The sequence below is a fragment of the Trichoplax adhaerens genome, genomic scaffold, assembly GCF_000150275.1.
Source record: "Trichoplax adhaerens TRIADscaffold_6 genomic scaffold, whole genome shotgun sequence".
Classification (NCBI taxonomy): Eukaryota; Metazoa; Placozoa; class Uniplacotomia; order Trichoplacea; family Trichoplacidae; genus Trichoplax; species Trichoplax adhaerens.
In genome coordinates, this window is record NW_002060948.1 from 5,558,241 (window position 1) to 5,578,383 (window position 20,143).

At 33.6% G+C, this 20,143-nt stretch overlaps 3 protein-coding genes across 3 annotated transcripts; 2 read left to right on the forward strand and 1 right to left on the reverse strand.

The window, feature by feature from the left end:
• Positions 1–893: 893 nt before the first annotated feature.
• On the forward strand, positions 894–3,250 carry TRIADDRAFT_37901 (gabarap protein; the record flags this gene model as incomplete). The annotated part of the gene is made up of 3 exons (XM_002113464.1): positions 894–983; positions 2,737–2,815; positions 2,979–3,250. 3 exons carry the CDS (start codon positions 894–896, stop codon positions 3,161–3,163), a joined length of 354 nt encoding a protein of 117 aa, XP_002113500.1. The 3' UTR covers positions 3,164–3,250.
• A 6,784-nt stretch (positions 3,251–10,034) lies between these two features.
• On the forward strand, positions 10,035–13,142 carry TRIADDRAFT_37902 (uncharacterized protein; the record flags this gene model as incomplete). Its single annotated transcript, XM_002113465.1, has 15 exons — positions 10,035–10,242; positions 10,326–10,381; positions 10,466–10,597; positions 10,702–10,866; positions 10,956–11,172; positions 11,261–11,337; positions 11,441–11,525; positions 11,615–11,722; positions 11,851–11,963; positions 12,036–12,115; positions 12,227–12,354; positions 12,432–12,516; positions 12,614–12,686; positions 12,772–12,847; positions 12,943–13,142. The coding sequence occupies 15 exons, from the start codon at positions 10,035–10,037 to the stop codon at positions 13,101–13,103; spliced, it is 1,764 nt and encodes a 587-aa protein (XP_002113501.1). The 3' UTR covers positions 13,104–13,142.
• A 2,690-nt stretch (positions 13,143–15,832) lies between these two features.
• On the reverse strand, positions 15,833–17,587 carry TRIADDRAFT_57740 (uncharacterized protein; the record flags this gene model as incomplete). The annotated part of the gene is made up of 2 exons (XM_002113839.1): positions 15,833–15,870; positions 16,069–17,587. The coding sequence occupies 2 exons, from the start codon at positions 17,585–17,587 to the stop codon at positions 15,833–15,835; spliced, it is 1,557 nt and encodes a 518-aa protein (XP_002113875.1).
• Between the last annotated feature and the right edge of the window lie 2,556 nt (positions 17,588–20,143).

Sequence of the window (20,143 nt, forward strand, 5' to 3'; positions counted from 1 at the left end):
TTTTATTTATTCATTGTTCTATTTACAGCAAATAACGATGAGCATATAGTACCATAAATCCTTAAGGTCATGTTGTGATATTAACTTAGTTTATGGTTAGAAAGTTCCAAATACTGTGAATAGATGATTCATTTAATAGTTTGGATTAAAGGCAACTTTTAAAAGATATTCTCTGTATCCTATAAAGGGACTATCCATCATAACTCTTTATTCTTTCAATACGTATTCGTTTCACAGCATCACTGGCCTAATGCCTACAGCACTCCGGTGAACATTTCAAGTGTAATTTCTCCTACTAAACATAAGAAAGTATTTCCTAACTAGTTCTTCGGAAATGGTAAATGGAAAGCTCAACTTTAATATGTACACTGACTGAGCCATTTCGTCGTTGCAGATCGCTAGTGTATAGTATATGCCCGTCTATATAGAGAGAGAGAATATTTTTACTTATTATTATTTAAGAACCACCATATAGGGTTGAACTAGATTTGATGTCGTTGTCGTTCTCGTGATGCAATTCTATATATAGTAACATACGTGATCTAGGTCATACTACACATGCGCATACTCTACACCGTGTCCATTCTAGCACTGTATGAGTACAGTTTACGCTGCAATACGGTATCGTATCGTATCGCACTTCTGTCTGTACAGTACAGTACTATAGAAATTGATGGGTTTAACACCACAGTACAGTGCGTGAGTACAGTACATTATACTGTACAGTATGCTGGTTAAAGAGTAGACAGCAGTGCAACTGTACTGTACAATAACGTACAACGACTTCATCTGGCTGCTGTTTACAAGATATTATTTATTTACGATTCTTGTTGGAAATTTGGGGCAAAAGAAGATTCCTCCACAGGAGAGTTATTTCATAAGATAGCGACAAAATGAGGTGGCAGTACAAAGAAGACTTTCCCTTCGAAAAGAGGAGAAGTGAAGGTCAGATGATTCGAAAGAAATATCCCGATCGGATACCGGTAAGCATACACGTCATCGTAGAAACTACATTTTGCACTGCTTCATGAACGACTGGTAGCATTTACCATGAAAATCACAAGATGCTATGAACAAATTGAGGATATCCATAAAGTAAAATAGTTAAAATGAAGTTATTTTAGTGTTTGAGAAGGAACATTGAATGAGTAATTGATGTAGCGTTTACGAATGTAAAATATCGCTTGTTAAAATAGAACAAATCTGCGATGCAAAATGATACGCCGTATCCAGAGTCATCGTTTCATCGTTGTTTTGACTTGCACGGTACAGTACTGTTCCTTGAAGTACAATCTGATTATGTTCGATGTCTCCCCTTCGTTAAAAAATCAAAGTTGTATTTCGTTGAAATTCCTGTATAGTATTTATATATACCCACAGAAGGATATCTCCGAAGATACTACAGTTGTCCGATCTTCGAACAGAAAGTCTCCGCTTGTATCAAGAGGGAATTCGTTCTACTATTCTACCAAATTTCATTCAGTAAAGTAATGGGAATGAGACTACTGTAGGTAACAGAATTAAATACCGATCTATTCAATGAAGAGTCGATCGATCTGGGACTCTTCCGACAGCTGCATCTAAACTACACAAAGATATCTTTGTGAGGAGCTGACATGAATTTACTGTAACTGTTGACATTCCCATCACCATTGGTTGTATAGGATGGTAAAGCGTAAGAAAATACTACGTCTGTCTCATTTTCGAATGCGGTAGTGCGCGTACTTCTATATTTTATTTTCGTCTCCACCGTAATATATTCATATTTATTGTCAAGTTATTACATTATGACAGTATATTGAATGCATCTAGGTATAGTAAACCCCTTGCGAGTAATATCACTAACTTCGTTTACCAACTAGAACGATTCTTATCATTGCCCAATGTAGCGTTCATATTTAATTACATCTATATCATTGTTCTACAGTATAGTCTCTCACTAACGATAGAGAAATAAGTTTTCCTGGAGAAGGGAGGGTTAAAGTTATTTATACTGTATAATATGAACTGATACCAGCCTGTTGGTTGGATATCGTTAAGATTTACGGTAGAGTTCTATAGTATTTGATTATACTGTACTGTATCGTAGGAAAATCGTCTTCACGTACTACATGTATGCGAGTACTATACAGTGCAGTATTGTAAGTTAGTTTGAGACTTTTCAATATAACAAGTTGCAATATAACTTTCATGGACACATAAGAAGTAATACATCGACTAGTCATTGCTCATTAAATAATGATGCTTCTTTGAATACTTACGATGAGCGGAAATATTGTATCAACTTTGTTTTATTGTGCACATGACAGTTAGCTTGATTTGACAGCAGACTGCGTTTTTTACTTGCGTATGATTGTAGTAACAACGATCGAAAGAAGTAATAAGAAAATCATTAAGTGCTGTACATTTAAACACTAGCACTATCCAGATAAGTTAATGATCTTGCCTTGAGTGAATTGGAATGTTGTAAATCTCGTTCAACGCATGTACTGTAAATTAAACTTAGCTAAGCAGCCGTTTACACGGACTGAATAAGCAATAAACTTCATACTGCTAGTCTGACTAGCACTTTTCTAACTAACAAACCACGCTGCACGCTGTTTTGCATTCTTATATCTTGGACTATTACAATAAATTATTAGTCCATGGTATTTTAAGCGGCTAGGCATGAAGAAATGATCAACATACCCATGATATTAATTTTTGTATCTATCGTAACTTTACTCTCTATCACAGGTAATTGTAGAGAAGGCTCCTAAGGCGCGTGTTGTAGATATAGATAAAAAGAAATACTTGGTTCCCGCAGATTTAACTGGTAAGATTGTACCAGATATTCTAAATCCCATGCAGTAATGTTCTTGCATTATCAACTTTTACTTATGATTTTAATTGTCGTAAAAACAAGACATAATCAGTTTGGACAAATCAGGAGTTAGTACAACAAATTTACACTTGTTTATTCATTATTACTTTTATAGTTGGGCAATTTCACTTCTTAATCAGAAAGAGAGTTGCGTTACGACCAGAAGACGCTTTGTTTTTCACTGTGAATAATGTCATCCCACCAACAAGCATGACAATGGGTTCGTTATACGAAGATCATCATGAAGAAGATTTCTTCCTGTATGTAGCCTACAGTGACGAAAGTGTTTATGGATTATAATGCTATGCGCAATTAAACGGAAAATATAATCTATCAGCAAGTTCCGTCATATAATAATTTCCCAACGAAATTTAGTCAAAATGAAGATTAATCAGCACTATAAACTGCAATGAAGTATTAAGTTTGAGCGACGAATAGGTTATTATGTGAATTTTTACTGACTCTATATTGAGATAAATGATGATGGTGGATACAAGTATTGGAGCAAAAGTTAAGTAATTGTTCTATATCTTTAACTTCGATTATGTAAATTTAACTTTTATGGCTATTAAAAGTTCCTTGCATGTATGGCGTGATATGATACTATTCCAATCGCGTTAAGATCTTCTGTTAAGAAGCTCTAAGAGCTGTCACTAATTTAAATATGTAACTGCATTGAACTATAATAGTAATAAGTAGAATGAAGTGCCTAACTAATGTTATAGTGTGCATAATATCATTATATCACGTACTTTGGTCAAGTAGACTAGTTGTTGAGATGCAACAGCTCGTCTCTGTCAGGATGTTATTTCGACATTGCTGACTACCATATCTATCTGCATGTATACTGACGGATTCGATTGCAGTAACATTTTAAGGCAGTATAAGTTAACTTATTAAGGTTATAAATTGTAAAATTGATGTCCATTAAAACGCTTTAACTTTTTTGAAAAATTAATTCATTTCGCTTTAGCTCAGCAAGTTTATTGAAATTACAAAGAGCAGAGTATACAGCATTGTATCACTTTATTTACGTATCAATACTAGTGAAATATAGTACTATATGTTAACATTAATTAACCTCAGATATTAGCTGTCCGGCCTTGACCATGACAACCTTAATAATGGAACTACCTGTGTGAGAATTTTACCCTATTAAGCAGTTGACATTAGAAAATACATCCATGCAGTAACGTACAAAATAGTAACAAATTTTATGAAAGCGTTTAGCCGATTTATCGCGTACTCTACTTATCCAGAGATGATACTTTACATCGGGCTATCAGCTTAGAGAACACAATTGAAATTAAGCAGGAAATATAAAAATGATAGAGAAAAAGAACTGTATGTACGAATATGTGTGGCATTGGTTGATTACAGTTCAAGACTAGTGTAGACTACGTTGACAGCTTGTTTCTTATCATTCTAATACTATTATTGTACTATCAAATTAAAACATTTTAAACTCTTATAAATGTACAGCACAATACTGATTATTTAAAACCATCGTTTTTCCACGGATTTTAGTACAGTACCCAGCCCCCCCCCCCCCAAAAAAAAATGAACGCTCTGAATAAGTTATTTGAGATATGAACCCTTAACTTGTTAACTTTGAGACAACTAGTAAATCGATAGAGTCCAAGTATTCGTTATTCTACGAAACCGGATAATTTACCGCATTAAATTTACTTTACGCTATATAGGATTGAACGGTGTAAAATATTCAATCCACCCTCGTCATATCAAAACAGATACATTGCTGCATTCGTTTGATTTTACGGTGTATAGGATTGAACGCTGCAAAGTATTCAATTGATGCTCGTAATATATCAAATGTAGATGGATATTGTTTTTATCCTATACTACTACATTGCACAGAGGTAAATTATCCCTAGATCCCCGTCAACATGCTGCGAAAGCGGATAATTTACCGCATTAAATTCACTTTACGCTGTATAGGATTGAACGATGTCCAATATTCAGTCCACCCTCGTCATATTAAAACAGACACATTGCTGCATTCGATTGATTTTACGGTGTATAGGATTGAACGCTGCAAAGTATTCAATTGATACTCGTAATATATCAAAATTAATCAAATGTACAGTAGATGGATATTGTTTTCATCCTATACTACTACATTGCACAGAGGTAAATTGTCCCTAGATCCCCGTCAACATGCTGCGAAAGCGGATAATTTACCGCATTAAATTCACTTTACGCTGTATAGGATTGAACGGTGTCCAATATTCAATCCACCCTCGTCATATCAAAACAGATACATTGCTGCATTCGTTTGATTTTACGGTGTATAGGATTGAACGCTGCAAAGTATTCAATTGATGCTCGTAATATATCAAATGTAGATGGATATTGTTTTTATCCTATACTACTACATTGCACAGAGGTAAATTATCCCTAGATCCCCGTCAACATGCTGCGAAAGCGGATAATTTACCGCATTAAATTCGCTTTACGCTGTATAGGATTGAACGATGTCCAATATTCAATCCACCCTCATCATATCAAAACAGACACATTGCTGCATTCGATTAATTTTACGGTGTATAGGATTGAACGCTGCAAAGTATTCAATTGATGCTCGTAATATATCAAATGTAGATGGATATTGTTTTTATCCTAAATAGCTACATTGCAAAGAGGTAAATTATCGGCCTAGACCCGATTTTGATCACCCAAGCAAAATATTTGTACAGTATGGTATTACCAATCCAAAACAATACCGTCCTTTGGTGGGTTTTCCAGTACAGTACAGTACAGTAACTGGAGTTCTTTCATACAGTACATAGTACTGTACTATTGTCTAAAAAGGGCCTGTACAGTACTGTACAGTAGTGTACTGTAGTGTACTGTACAGTACAGTATCCTCGTAAACGCCAGCAGTGAACAAATACTGTACTGCACTGACAATGACGTGACCGTCAACTGCTCGTGCGGCAGTGAAGCGTTCATTGTGTGACACCAGGGTGCAGTCATGCATACCGGCTACAGCTACAATGACTGTAGTCAGTCGACCATCAAAGCGCGTAAATTCGCGGCGTAATCTGGATCGTTCCATACTCATTGCAGTATGTTTTAGGCCTGCTTGAGCGGCTGTACTACACGCACCATTCAAGTCCAATTGGTTGTAGTCAAAGTACACGAGTTCACACAATAACGTTCAGTGCACCATCTTGGTCAAAGACTTGAAAGTGATAAAATGGCTCTCTATGGTCGCATTTCCTTATTCATTTTTCTGCTAATATTGAATGTTTGCATCCATCAAAGCCACTGTATGTATGAAGACCAGATTGGTTCCTTCGATTGGTAATGACAGCCATTCAATTAAGTATTCGTAAACAAGTAAAGCTGATTGGAATTGTAATGGTTAATTATCTGAACAGATCAACTCTGGGTACTTGCATCCGTTCAAATTTTCTAGGCTTGCTTGAGTAGTTTTATCCATGTCCAACGGATTTTAAGATAGAAATAAGCAAAGATACTCTACACACGATGATAGTGCATAGTTCATTCGGGGGACTACAGGAGCAATAATAGCCTAAAATAGTGATCAAGTCACTTATTCACACACTATTTTACCGATCAAGAACTAACTCAAAGGTTTTTTGACTCACTGATACAGTTTTGGACAGGAGATCTGTCGTCAATGACGAGTCATGCTGTCACGTACTATTGGATTGTTAGGATAGCGAAACATTTATTCTATAAACTACCCCAAAGTATTCCATCCAATAGAAAAGCGATAGTGTATCACACATTATGATGGCCAGTTGATGATTCACTGTTACGATAGTGAACGACCATATTCTACGCTGTCGAGGTGGTTAAGTGCCAGTGATTTCTTAAAATAGCTACCACATTCATTGTAGGAGCACCCAAGTATTCCATCAAATTGAAAGTGATATTGTATCACTGACAGCATCACGATAGACAATGAATCATTACCTGTTATAATATGGAAAGACTGTACTTCTACGTTGTAGAGCGGTTATAACATTTGGAGATAACTCAGTAGTCACCCCGACAACACACGACTTAACCACACATTGAACTTGGCCCTTATTCAATATCCCGTGTCCTGTAGAAGATGCGATCACTGCAGTTTGATCAATGCTGTCTTAGCTGATTTCTTCACCTTTGAATGTCATAATGGTCAATGCAAAATGCCAATCACATTGGATGATTGAATAACACTAGTACAAATTCTCGTCGCTTTGCTGACAGCTTACGATAATGTGCTCATTTGTTAATAATTAACAGATCGTATTACCATTTGTCAGTATGATATTGCCAGTAGTTGTATGCTACCCAAATCTGCATCTATCTATGGATGCTACTCTATTTATCCATGTCATGAAAGGAAGAGATTGTTGTCAGCAACTTATGGCTGCAACTATACGATTTATTTGATCCTGTCATGTTGTGAGCTGTAAAATGAACAACTATAGTACTATATGCGTACAATTAAGAACTATGTAACAATCTCAACATCAAGTATTCTACAGAGTGCTGATCATGATTACCTTCTAATGACTATGCACGGCGTAACTTAAATTTCTCCTAGTTTAGCTATACAGTACTTTAATTCCTAATATTCCTGCTCATTCTTTAGGCATCAAAACTATGTTGGGAAAGCAAAATTTATCTACGTCGATCAGTCGTCTCATAGTAGTAGACGGTTAGTGATCGGTTCTCATTCAGGTGCTGTAGCTACCTTGAATGCTCGTACTGGTGCGATAGGTTAGTCAAACAGTAATGAGAGATACGATCTATCTTATCACGATTGTCGATATTTTTTTACGTCTCCCAAGTAATTTGAAGATAAATTAATAGAATCTCTTATCATTAAATATTCCATTTAGTATGGCGACAAGTCATGGAAAGGCAAGATGGCCAGTTGAATGCTTTATTACACAAGAATAAGGGTAAGAAAATCTTCTTGTTTTGAAATACAAATACAATAATTTAACTTTAATGACTCGATTCAATAGTGCATTTTTATGATGGCTATTATACGAAATAACTCGGATACTAATTCTTTATTACCTTAGTATCGTCACTAATTTGTCGGCATTTGTAATAGCATATTATGATACGATATGATTATTCCTTTCATAGTTCTAGTATCAGTTTCATCTCAAGGACGCTTATTCCGCCGATGGGACTTAAATTCAGGAAATATTTTGTGGGAGTCATCTTTGCCAATGCAATCTTTGTCACATAAAACTCTACAGAGGTAAATTATTCCTGTCACAAATACAGTAACTAGTTTAAATGATGTAGCCATTACTTTTGTCTATTGGTGAATTGTGTACTGTACTAAGGCTGATATCGTAAGTATCGTTAGTATTTCGTTATAGATAGTAATTCAACTCGCGCTAATTTTGAGTATACAGTATATGCAAAAGATACATTCTCTACCTCATCTTGATCGACCTGGACGGATATTGTGTTTAACAAAAATAAAGAAAATAATACTTCTTTTATACCCACTTTCTAAATGTTTAGCTGCATCGGTACGGCTGGTTGGAAAGATGGTTGTATCGATTCTGTAACGAATGATGAGGTGATCGCTACGTTGGTCAAAAATACCCTTCTTCTTCACTCTGCTGGCAGTGGTACAATTATCAAGCGAATCGATTTACCCCACAGGTACCGTATTTATGACTAAATATTCAACTTCTACGTTGTTGAGCAAACGAGATTATCTAGCAGTATGTAATTTTTAGTCACGATCACGAATATTACTCGTACTTTAAGTTTTGATTTGCATTATTTTTTTACTTTGGGCAGTAATAAAATGAAGTATTTTGCCATCTATGCCACTAAAGACAGAATATATATTGTTGGAGCTGAAGACCAACTGCGCTTAGCCATCTTAAGTTATCAACGTAATACAGGTGTTCTTTCAGAACAGGTATAGAAATGACTCTAAATTAACAATTGTGATACTAACGACTTAATATACAATTTACTAACTGTAATATTTATCAAGAATTCAATGTAACTTACTGCAATATCTAACTTGAAAAAATTGCAAATTTTATTCATCCTATATATACAGCGATATGTACAGTGTCCCTGGATCTCATCTATAGAAACTAGGTATACAAGTTTCGTATACGATTTATAAATGGCTTATTGCAATTTATTACTAGAATATACCTACATAATCATGTGATAATCGTTGAATTATTTCTTAAGAATATTTTGATGTTTGATACTACTTTTGAAAATTTTATTCTTAGCTGTCTGGTGATTGATGGAACGTTGATTTGTACTGATATATCATCTGAAAGCCTTCAAACAATTAATTTGCCCTCGAAGGCCGAGAGCTTCCAAACTCATTCTTTATTGGTAATGGATAAATTCCGAAGTATTTTACCGAATCTTAGTTATACACTCTAATCTAAGGTTTACTAAATACAAAATACTCTAAGCATATAACTTACGGTACTCTTACAAACTCAGAGCCTAGGTGTAACTGAAAGAATCACGAAGAGGTCGTACCTCAAGCCCTTGTTTGATCGTGGATCGCAACGTCAAGAATATATTGTTGCCTTGTCATCGAAGCATCAGCTTGTTGCCAGAAATGGACCAAACGGCCAATTTGCCGTCAAGGAATTAAAGTCGGAGGTACCTGATAATTCTGAATAACAATCTTGTGATTTTAACCATTTAACCGTACAATACGCGTATTATGAAATGTATATTTATCAAAAATGTAACTATTTTCTTATATTTGCTTTTCGATAATCAGAATCCGCTATTACTCTCAAGTGCAACGCTCAGTAATAAATATTACGTATTTTCTACTGAAAGTTTTGAACACGTACGTTATAACTAAGCTGTTTAATGTACAGTATGTTATAAGCGATTAGACGATTCTTATGACCTTATTTAATTTTATTTGAATTATTTAGAAACAAAAAATTACCTGGTTGGATCTCGACGAAGCTAGCGATCTAACGGAATTACAGACAGAGTTTGACACGGATGAAGATCGCGGATTACCAGAAAATGTAAATATTTTTTAACTATAGTATCATGCTAGAAGTTAATAGCCAGGGTAATGGATTGTATTATGAAACTGATAAAGCACCCTTAAATCTAACGTTAAAAATCTTACATAAATTAGGCAATAGCCATGATGTTCTTAAAGAAAGACAAAACCCTGAGCTACAGGGTATTGTTTACGTACGAAGACCATTCGTTGGCGTTATTGCAGCAAAGCGGTAAATCTTTTTGGTCACGAGATGAAGCTTTAGCGGAAATCTTAGTTGCTGAAATGGTCGAATTAGCTTTACCTGTCTCTGAACGTCTTCAATCGCTATATGACGAAGTCACGATAGCCAAAGGTCTAAAAAGAACCTTTAAATACAATTTAGACACCTATTTTCTAAAATACGCGTACACACTCGTGTACTATTATTCATTGCAGATGGGGTCCTATCCCTTTTTTTCCGCCGTATCTCTTCTCAATTAAGCCAATTACAAGTATTTGGAATATCCATAATATCCAATAGCCTCTGATTAACTTTAATAGTTACTAAAATTTGAATTATGTATTTTACCATTTAGGTTTTGATCGCATCATTTAAAGATTTTCCTTACAATATTTGGAGCAGTGGAAATAACAAAAAGGACCAAAAATTAGTCAGAGATCAATTCAATTTACGCAAAATGATTGTAGCTGTTACCCTTTCAGGAAAGGTAAATTTAATTAGATCAGTAACATGATAGAGTTTTTAGAATTGTAAAATAGCCAAATAAGATCCATTCTTTTATTCTAATGGCTTACGATCACACTTTGGTAGTTATTCGGAATTGATACTGCCAGTGGCGATATAGTCTGGAAACATTACCTCCATAATCTAGCGCCATTTAATGAATACGGAAATCCACGAATCCTTCTTTTCGAACAAAGAACAACAGCTCATTACCCTTTGCCCCCAAGATGTATTGTTCTTGGCAATGCTAAGGTAATGGCTACATTTTATTGTATGAAGTCGAGTTATGGTGATATAATGTTATATAAGTTTATATACCAGCTGTTTTTATTAATTTTCAGAACGATGATGGAAAATCTTTAATATATGTATTTAACCCATTAACGGGAAAAGCATTTAAAGACAGTGAAACCGATGGTGTATTAGTCGATCATAAAATCAAGCAAGCAATGATTTTAACCCTCACAGATAATCATTTTTCAAAAATTTTGCTAATGGTCGACCCTAATAATCAGGTATTTTCAAGAAATGTGTGTTATTTATTAACTACCAAGTATAGTATTTTGATTTCAGTTACCTTATTTTATTTAGATTTACATCAACCCATCGACACCGGAAGCTGAAGGAGTTGTTATAGATAACTTAGAATCATTGTACCTTCATACAGTCAATAAAGATGATGGTCAATTGAATGGATACGCGCTATCGACGGATGCCAGAGATGTAAACTTAATTATATCTTTTGATATTACATCATCTCTCGTTATATATCGTAACTGATCAGTTGACCACAATTTATTCCACCAATTGGTTAATAAAAATTCAGAGAATTATTGCTAAAAATATATGGACCACGCGAATCCCCATTGATAATCAGGCCATAAGTTTAATTTTTGCCAAATTGCCAAACGGTAAGTCTCTAACAATATTTTCGAATATAAAATTCTATTTACAGTTCATTCGTTTTGATTAGATGATTTTATTCGGAATTTTTCCTTAGAACCGGTTCATTCTCAAGGTCGAGTTTTAGGCAATCGTAGTGTTCTATACAAGTACGCCAATCCCAACTTAATTGCTATTACTACTGAATCTAAGGACAAGGACAAACGTAAGTCTTACATTATGGTAATCAACTTATATCTGCAGATATACTATACAATCTTTTGATAAGTTTCAGCAACAAATAACAGTCAGGATAAATATATTTTATTTTTTATCTTCTAAAAACGAAATTAGCGATTGTCGAAATATTCTTAGTCGATGGAGTTACAGGCGCTATCGTGTTTCAAACATACCAAAAGAATGCCAGAGGTCCTGTCAAACTAGTACTGTGTGAACATTGGATTGTGGTGAGAAATATATTGAATACTTTAAACCGTTTTCTACCAAAAAAATATTGATATTTCGTATTTGTTCCTCAGTTTCATTACTGGAACACCAAGTACAGGAGATATGAAATGGCTGTCATAGAATTATTCGAAGGGCAAAAGAAATTAAATGAGTTAGATTTACTATCTTATTTTCCATTATCGTATTATTCAATAACGCTTATATTTTTTCTTTGCTTCATTAAATATCATTACCTAAATTTCTTATACTTCGTTTGCTATAGGACAATCTTCTCATCGTTCATTACACAGCTGAATACCGTCAGCATGCAATCTTATGTATTTCCTTTTGATGTAATAACTATGACAGTAACGCGTACCGAAAAAGCGATTACGCATAAAGATATTCTAAGTGCGATTTAATCATTTGACTTTTGTTAGATCTTAAAAATACAATTTATTGATTAAAGATTTGATTATTTCTAACAGTCGGACTACCTGGTGGTGAGATACTTTCTTTACCGAAAGTTTTATTAGATCCTAGAAGACCGTTTGTTTTAAGTGCTAGCGATAGGTATAATTTTGTTCGAACACTAATTTTACAACGACACGTTTTTATAGCGTGAAAAAATGAACTATTTCTGACTTACAAACGATATTTTCTAACGTAGAGAGGAAGGCCTTATACAATATGTTCCAGAATTACCTTTCCCTACTGCTAACGTAATCAATTATAATCAAACGGTAAAGACAGTTACTGTAGTAATAACTTCACTGTCCTGGAGTTTTTTTTCAATATTTATCAATAATGTTTAATTTTAACCCATAGATTAACGGATTACGAAAGATTGTTACCGCACCTGCTGGCTTGGAGTCTACTTCTCTTGTTTTCGCATATGGTTTAGGTAGAGGAATATTATAACGTCAGATTCATAGATTATTTATACTGCATGGTCTCAGCAGTTAATATGGAATCAATTATGTTATTGTTCATTCTTAGATTTGTTTTATACCCGCGTAACTCCTTCCAAGATGTTCGATGTCCTTAAAGAAGATTTCGATTACACATTTATTACTATAGTGCTCACGGCCATGATCTTAGTATCCTTGGTAACTGCTCAATTATCATCATCGTCTAACTTAAAAAAATTATGGAAGTAAACCTTGTGATCATTTTCTAATTCATACCTCCAGTCTGTCATATTGATAATAAAATAAAGACGAAATGGTACTGTATAAAAGCAGATAGGTCTGCATTTTATGTTCGTATATTAACAACTACATGATATAGGAGAAACCGGAATCGATTAGATTTCGAAAAAGAATACCTGTAAAGATGGATTTGATGTATTTCTGTTGTCAGTGCGAGTTATCTGTTCTTGTCGGAACTGATTTAATGCTGAATTACGTTTTTTTTATCATTTATGACTGATGAGATGCGCCATTGTTTTTACTTAGTACGGTACAAAATTTTGTTTTATTACCTAGGTTTACGGTTATTTATTTCTTTTTGCCCTAAAGACCGACTTATAAGATTTTAATAAATATTAATAATTGATGTTGTGCCCAGATAAAAGGTACACTCATCTAAGCAAGATTGCTTCACTATTTCTTGTGGGTTCTTCTAAAATTAACAGTACCTTTCGTACTATAAGTAATGTAAAAATATTACTCATAAAATAGTTATCCTATATTGATATACCATATTAAATATTGTACTGTCTTGTTAACGCTAACCTCTGCTAGTTCTATTAGCTTATAATTACGATTATCATTAACTGCACTAAGAACTAAATGTTTTTCATTGTGTCAGGCTCTTAACTCATCAAAAGAAGTTGTATAATCTAGTGCATTACTATTCTATATAGCAAATGAGTAGACCGTATGTATCAACATTTTCTGATGACAGGAGAGATCTAATGTAGACAAATTAAAGACGTTAATTGCTTAAGTTGAGAGAAATGTACTTTCCCCTTAGTTAATGTTAAATTAATAAATGTGACTAAAGCTTATGTTTAAAATCTATAGCTTTCGAAATCTTAGCTGTCGATAATTCAATAATCAGACTCTTCGCTCCAGAGTTTTATAAATTATGCTTTGTTTCGCTTCTTTCCCAAAAAAGTAGGACGTACACGTAACTCTGTTAGAAACTTAATCCAAGGTCAACGTCTATCCAATCGCAGTGATATCTAATTTTATATTACTGATATGCACGTATTCACCTCATTATTTTTTATCATATTTATTATTATGTTACTTGAAATGATTGAACCTCATTTAATTAATGAAGAGGGAAAAAATTTAAATTCAAATTTAAAAAAGGTAAAGAAATAATGAGTTTAAGATTATGATCTAAGTAATCTAAATCATCGAAAAATTGAATAGAAATGTCTCATACAAGATATAGTATTTCAGTTTTTAAAGGCAATATGTAGAAAAGCATTTAAAAGTATCTTAATAATAGTTATAGGAATCAATTCCGATGCAAACTGCCGCAATCAATAATCAGTTCGGTCATATCAAAGGAGATTCTACGATGGAAATAATAAGGCTGATAATATACGCATATTGGAAGAGAGCGAAAATCGTTTCAATCTTATTTACAAAGTTATCTCATAACAATTTCGTACATTTCTTAATACTTATATCATAATACAATTAAAATTCATAATAAGAAAAACGAATATATTCGTATAAAATAATTCAATATTAAAATTGAATTAGATCATAATCAGTTCATAGCTAGCTATAACTTTATGGTTACTCATTTTATTAAAACTACGTAAAAAGTAAAGAGGCATCGACTAAATCCATCGATTCTGAGATAGCGATAACAAGCTTCGAAAATAGTCGAGAAACCACTGATCGGTGACGTAACTTATTGCATAGTAAATATATTGTGCATTCGATTCTTTATTAGCTACTCTTTCAACGTAAGTTATCATTAATCTTGTTACTTCTGCTTGGAGCTAGTATAATTTCAATTGATAACGTAATTGCTAATACGGATATCAATTATTTCCATGAGACAAGAATGCGGTACCTCTTTAATGTATTAATGATCTATTCCCATTTCCGTCATTTATATACTCGTCAATGGAGGCCGCTTATGCTTGATTACAATACAGAAATAGTTACAGTATTTCCTATCCGGGAACCGATCGATCTCTTACTTGATAGTGATGCTAATGTTATTTTTTATCACCACTAGAGTATAAAATAATCGATAAATAAAATCAGATAAGTGATGGAATGCAATCTCAAATTTATTTGTAAATCACAATTGTAGACAATTGGAATAGGTGATAAAAGAAAATATTAATCTACCTACCAAGCTATAAGCTATAATCGATACGTCTTCGTTTAGCTGGAGGTTGCGAAACTTCTATCCATCATTATCATTAGTGAAAATAGAAAATAGAATGATAATAACCAATCAATCAATCAACCCAATCCAAGTAATTATTAAAGCAATTTTGAATTATTCTATCGAACTAGAATGTGACTAACAAGCCTTAGATCAAACATATAGCTGTTTACTTTACTTTATTCTTATCATAAAGTAAACAGTTATAGCCAATCAGATCAAATGGATTAAATAATATCAAGCCAGCGGTGATAATTAAATCAGTATGATTAGAGACGATGCATAAAGTTTTCTATTGAGTTTTGAACTATAGCAATTCATATTAGGCCTTAAGGTAATCATATTGTATGTTGAATTCTTTGTCCATTTTATTTATTGGGAGTAGTGTAACAAATTGATTTGAATCAATTTACGACATACAAGTTGAGAAGATAAACAATAAGCAAGTTGAATGCTTGAGTTCATATTTAATAATCTAAATTGGCTATTCCTACTTGTTGAATTATTTGGTATACAACCGTATCTAATAAGAAAGAGCCAAAATTCCTCTATATGTTATACCTATCCATTAAAGTAGTTCAATATCCATATCACTATAATCTATACTTGCGCTATCAATGACAGTATACGGATACTTATATGAAACAATTACCAAAATATATAAATAATGATTATCTATTTGAATCTTTTGGTCAATATTATAAATTGTGTTATAATTATTGTTCTACAGGCGCTATTGAAAACCTACAATCTACTTACCGATTTGAATTAAATCCATTTTTTGCCTTGCTTTATCGGCCAAGTGGGCAGTATAAATATCACAAAACAATCCATCTTTTTCAATTGCACTAGTATAAAATGTCCGTGCTTGGGTTAAATCGACATTAACACCTAGACCATATTCGTACATTAAACCTTTATAGTAAGGTGATAGAGAAGAGCATTTCATTGCTAATTTGAAATAATATGTCGATGATATATCTTCAGTTAAAGACAATGTTTGCGGCGATTTCAAAATTAATTTAGCTAATCTATAACAGCCGTAACCGTAAAATTGATTAATTAATCGAGCACGTCTATAACAACCGATAGCAACTTGAATGTCATCACACGATGATAATCGCCTCTTTTGAATCAATTTGCCAATTTGCCATGCAGCATAATGCGAATAAGCATCGTTATTTTTTTGTAATGCTAGATAGTAATAATAGCTAGCTTGATTGTAATGGTGATGGATACCGAGCCCATAATGATACATTAGACCTAGTGAATAATACATACAACTGGTTGGGAATGGAAATGTTTCAATATCACTATTAACCAGGGCAAATTTGAGATAATCTAATGCAAGTGGATAATTTCGTAGGATGATATCAGTTACACCACGAAAATAAAGAATAGCTAAATAATACATAACGATACTAAATCCAAACGACGATGATGCCGTTAGGTAATCGACAATCAACTCCGTTGAATAGTTATGCCTATAGTCTTTAATGATTAATAGCTTGGACATAATATGTCCATGTTGGGCTGCTTTATATAAATATTTTTCAGCTTTTTCTTTATAATCATGGCCATCGTAGCCAATTTTAAGACGATATAACCAATAGCCAAGATAATAATAAGAAGCAGCACAACCGAATTTTCCACCTTGACTAAAGTAACGGTAGGCTTGAAGGTAATATTGACGACTTTCAGTTAAGCCACTAACTGTCCCTTTCTTATAAGCGATAAATCCCAGATAATGGTTCCAACGACCGAGTTTAGCTTGATCTTCCTCACTTCGAATTTGCTCTTCTAGCCAGTTTTTGTACCGATTGATCCCGTCTTGCCATAATTTCGATGAAGCTAAATAATAACTGTACTTTTGTTCAGCTTTACAGTAAGCTCCACAAGCAGCAGCTTTAATTAATAATCGGACTTTGATATCAATCAGGTGATGAGATTGGCTAATAAATCGTATTTTATCAGCGTCTCGTCTTTCTTCGTGGCTACCGATCATTTGACAAAGATAATAAGGTGCTACCGGATGGCCGTGATCGCTAGCAATTTGGTAGTGTTCGTAAGCTTTTTCTAAATTTTGATGAATTCCATCTTTACCTAAATGATAGATACGCCCTAACTCATAATGTGAATGAGGGCTGTTACCCTCTTCGGTTAACTTGATATGCTTCTTCATCACTTCTTTAACTAAATTTCGATAACTTTTATCGGCATGATTAGCCAGCATTTCTGCCAGTAATTGATCTACGTTACTTTTTTTATTCTTAGACATGATAACGATATCGATGAACCTTCTTCTTCTAATAGGTAAACAAGAAGGGATTACTAATGGTTAAACGGTAATCATGATCGACCAAGTTGTCAGAAACTAAATGCTGTATATTATCGAATATTGTAATATTTACCTTGGATGATAGATCAATTCTAACAGTAGATCCAACCATATTTACAACAAAAATAATAAACTTGCCGAAGCGGAGATGATGATCAAATACTACTGCAAACTCGCAAGTGGACTTGTTTTGATTATTTTTTTTTTTTTTCGAATCTTGCCTATCTTAATACAATAACCATAATTAGCTTAAGTCACTAGTATACAATAGCATTTCAAATTACTATTTAAACCTTTATAAAGGTTCTATGTTGTGAACAATATTTCACAATCTTATTCATCAAAATATCAACAATACTGTCAGTGTAAACAACATGGTAAGTGGCTCATCCCACTTGGATGAAAAACACCCCTTCCATTTTATTGGATTTTTTTTAATTATTTTTCTTGTTTTTTTCTTATGCAAAATTTAATTTGGTGAGATCAATATAATTTCAGGGTTCCCGTTGACTATCCGAGAATTGCCTTGCTATGCTCTGTACGGATATGTACCAAATTGTCGCCTAAATGCGATAATTGTTTAACTTAGAGCTATTTTTGAAGCTATCGAGAATTCCACCAATAGTATATACAGTATATATATAATCTGCTTAGAACTACTAAGATTCATTAACCAGCTTATAACACCAGTGTACCTATAACTGACATATAACTAGTTGACTACAAACAAATGCAGTACTTGATATTACAAAGTATTCTTTTATACGTTTACTATCCTATCATACTTGTAAAAAGATTGCAATTTTACGCGATGTCCTATTTCTAAAGCTGGCTAGCTATAGGAAGATAGTAATTCGCAGTAACTAAGATATAGAAGTATAGCTTCCTATTACGATGACTATTCCATACGTTTACAACAATGCCTGATGATGACAAGGACTAATTTAATCGGTGTTCTTCAAGTAAAATTTATCTAGTGCTCCTACGATATGTTTACAATCACATAGCAGCCCAACCCTTTATTAAGCTGTGATCCATACTGTACAAGGTGTTACTTGACTGTAAATATGGTTAGCGCTGTCGTAAGGATTAAGACGCTACTTGGTAGCAAATAGGTCCAAACAGTACACAACCATCGTATAGCTGTCTCAACGTAATGATATTAACACCCAGAAATTGCATTCAAAGTGCTTCCAAAGGATCAACTAGTCGACTGTAAATATGTCTACACTGCTGACACCCATCATATAGCATTGGGAACGTTATCATATTTACATGTAGAAATTACTCTCAAGGTATTCCCTTCGTGTAGCAGATTTTGCTGGAACTATGTCTAGACAACACAGAATCATAATTTATTATATTCAAAAAGACAAAATTAATTTTATATCGAACAGTTAATGTCAAGGGACTAAATAAGCATCAATAACTCGATTGAAACTGTATTCGTATAGCAGATAACTGTCGTCTAGTATTTTCAACATGATGAAATGGCAGGTACAACTGCTGTCCAGATTGCATCCGAACATTAATGTCTCAATTAAAATATGTCCGGAGACAAATAAACAGCAATCCCATAATGTATTTAGCACGATGATAATTATATCTGAAATCTGCTGTCAACGTGTCTCAGTATCCGTGACTTGGAGTAAAAGATATCCTCACTGTAGACAGTCATTGTTTCGCATTCCTAATGTACCTAATGATATGCACAGCTAGTAGCTGCTATCAAAGTGCCACTTAAGCATAAGTTACTAGAGTAAATTGGCCTAACAGTAGAATTTATATAGTATTCAAACATTGGTAAACAAAGCCAATAATAGCATCTTATTTTATATTTCTCCCTTACTAATAAACAAAAAACCCAGAACGATCAAAAAATAGTTTAAAAAAAATGAATATTAACTTATATCTTTCGGTATGAAAAGCTGCTTATCGATGATCTATTAAAGCAGCATATTATCAACAGAATGTAGATGAGTCCTTGCAGCCGCACTACTTCTTGAATTACTTCCTTATCTTATTTTAACTTTTCAAAGGCTAGGTGATTGTGGCATTTAATGATCCTTTTTAATCGTATTCATTTAAAAAGCTACAATGTAGCATAACCGCTAATTAATATTAATAATAGGGTAATCAACAATAAGAATACACAGAAGCTATGGCACAGGACGTAGCAATCTATGGAAATTTTACCCATTTTATTAAGGAGTGAATGGTGGTAATTTAAAATTAGGAAGGTCGATGGGTTCCTTTGATTTGGTAGAAAACTGCAAGTACGCGTATATTCTAGTTTACCAGAGATGAATTCTGTTGTATCCAAGCTTTACACGTATGATAATTTTAAGTTCACTTACAATTGATACTCTTACGCTACAGCTGCTATTAAATCACTTATAATTATATAAAAATTGTACGCCATTCATTGTAAACCCTCTCTATACCAAAGCTAGCTTTGAATTTTATCTAACCGTTGATATCTTATTTATTCTCGAA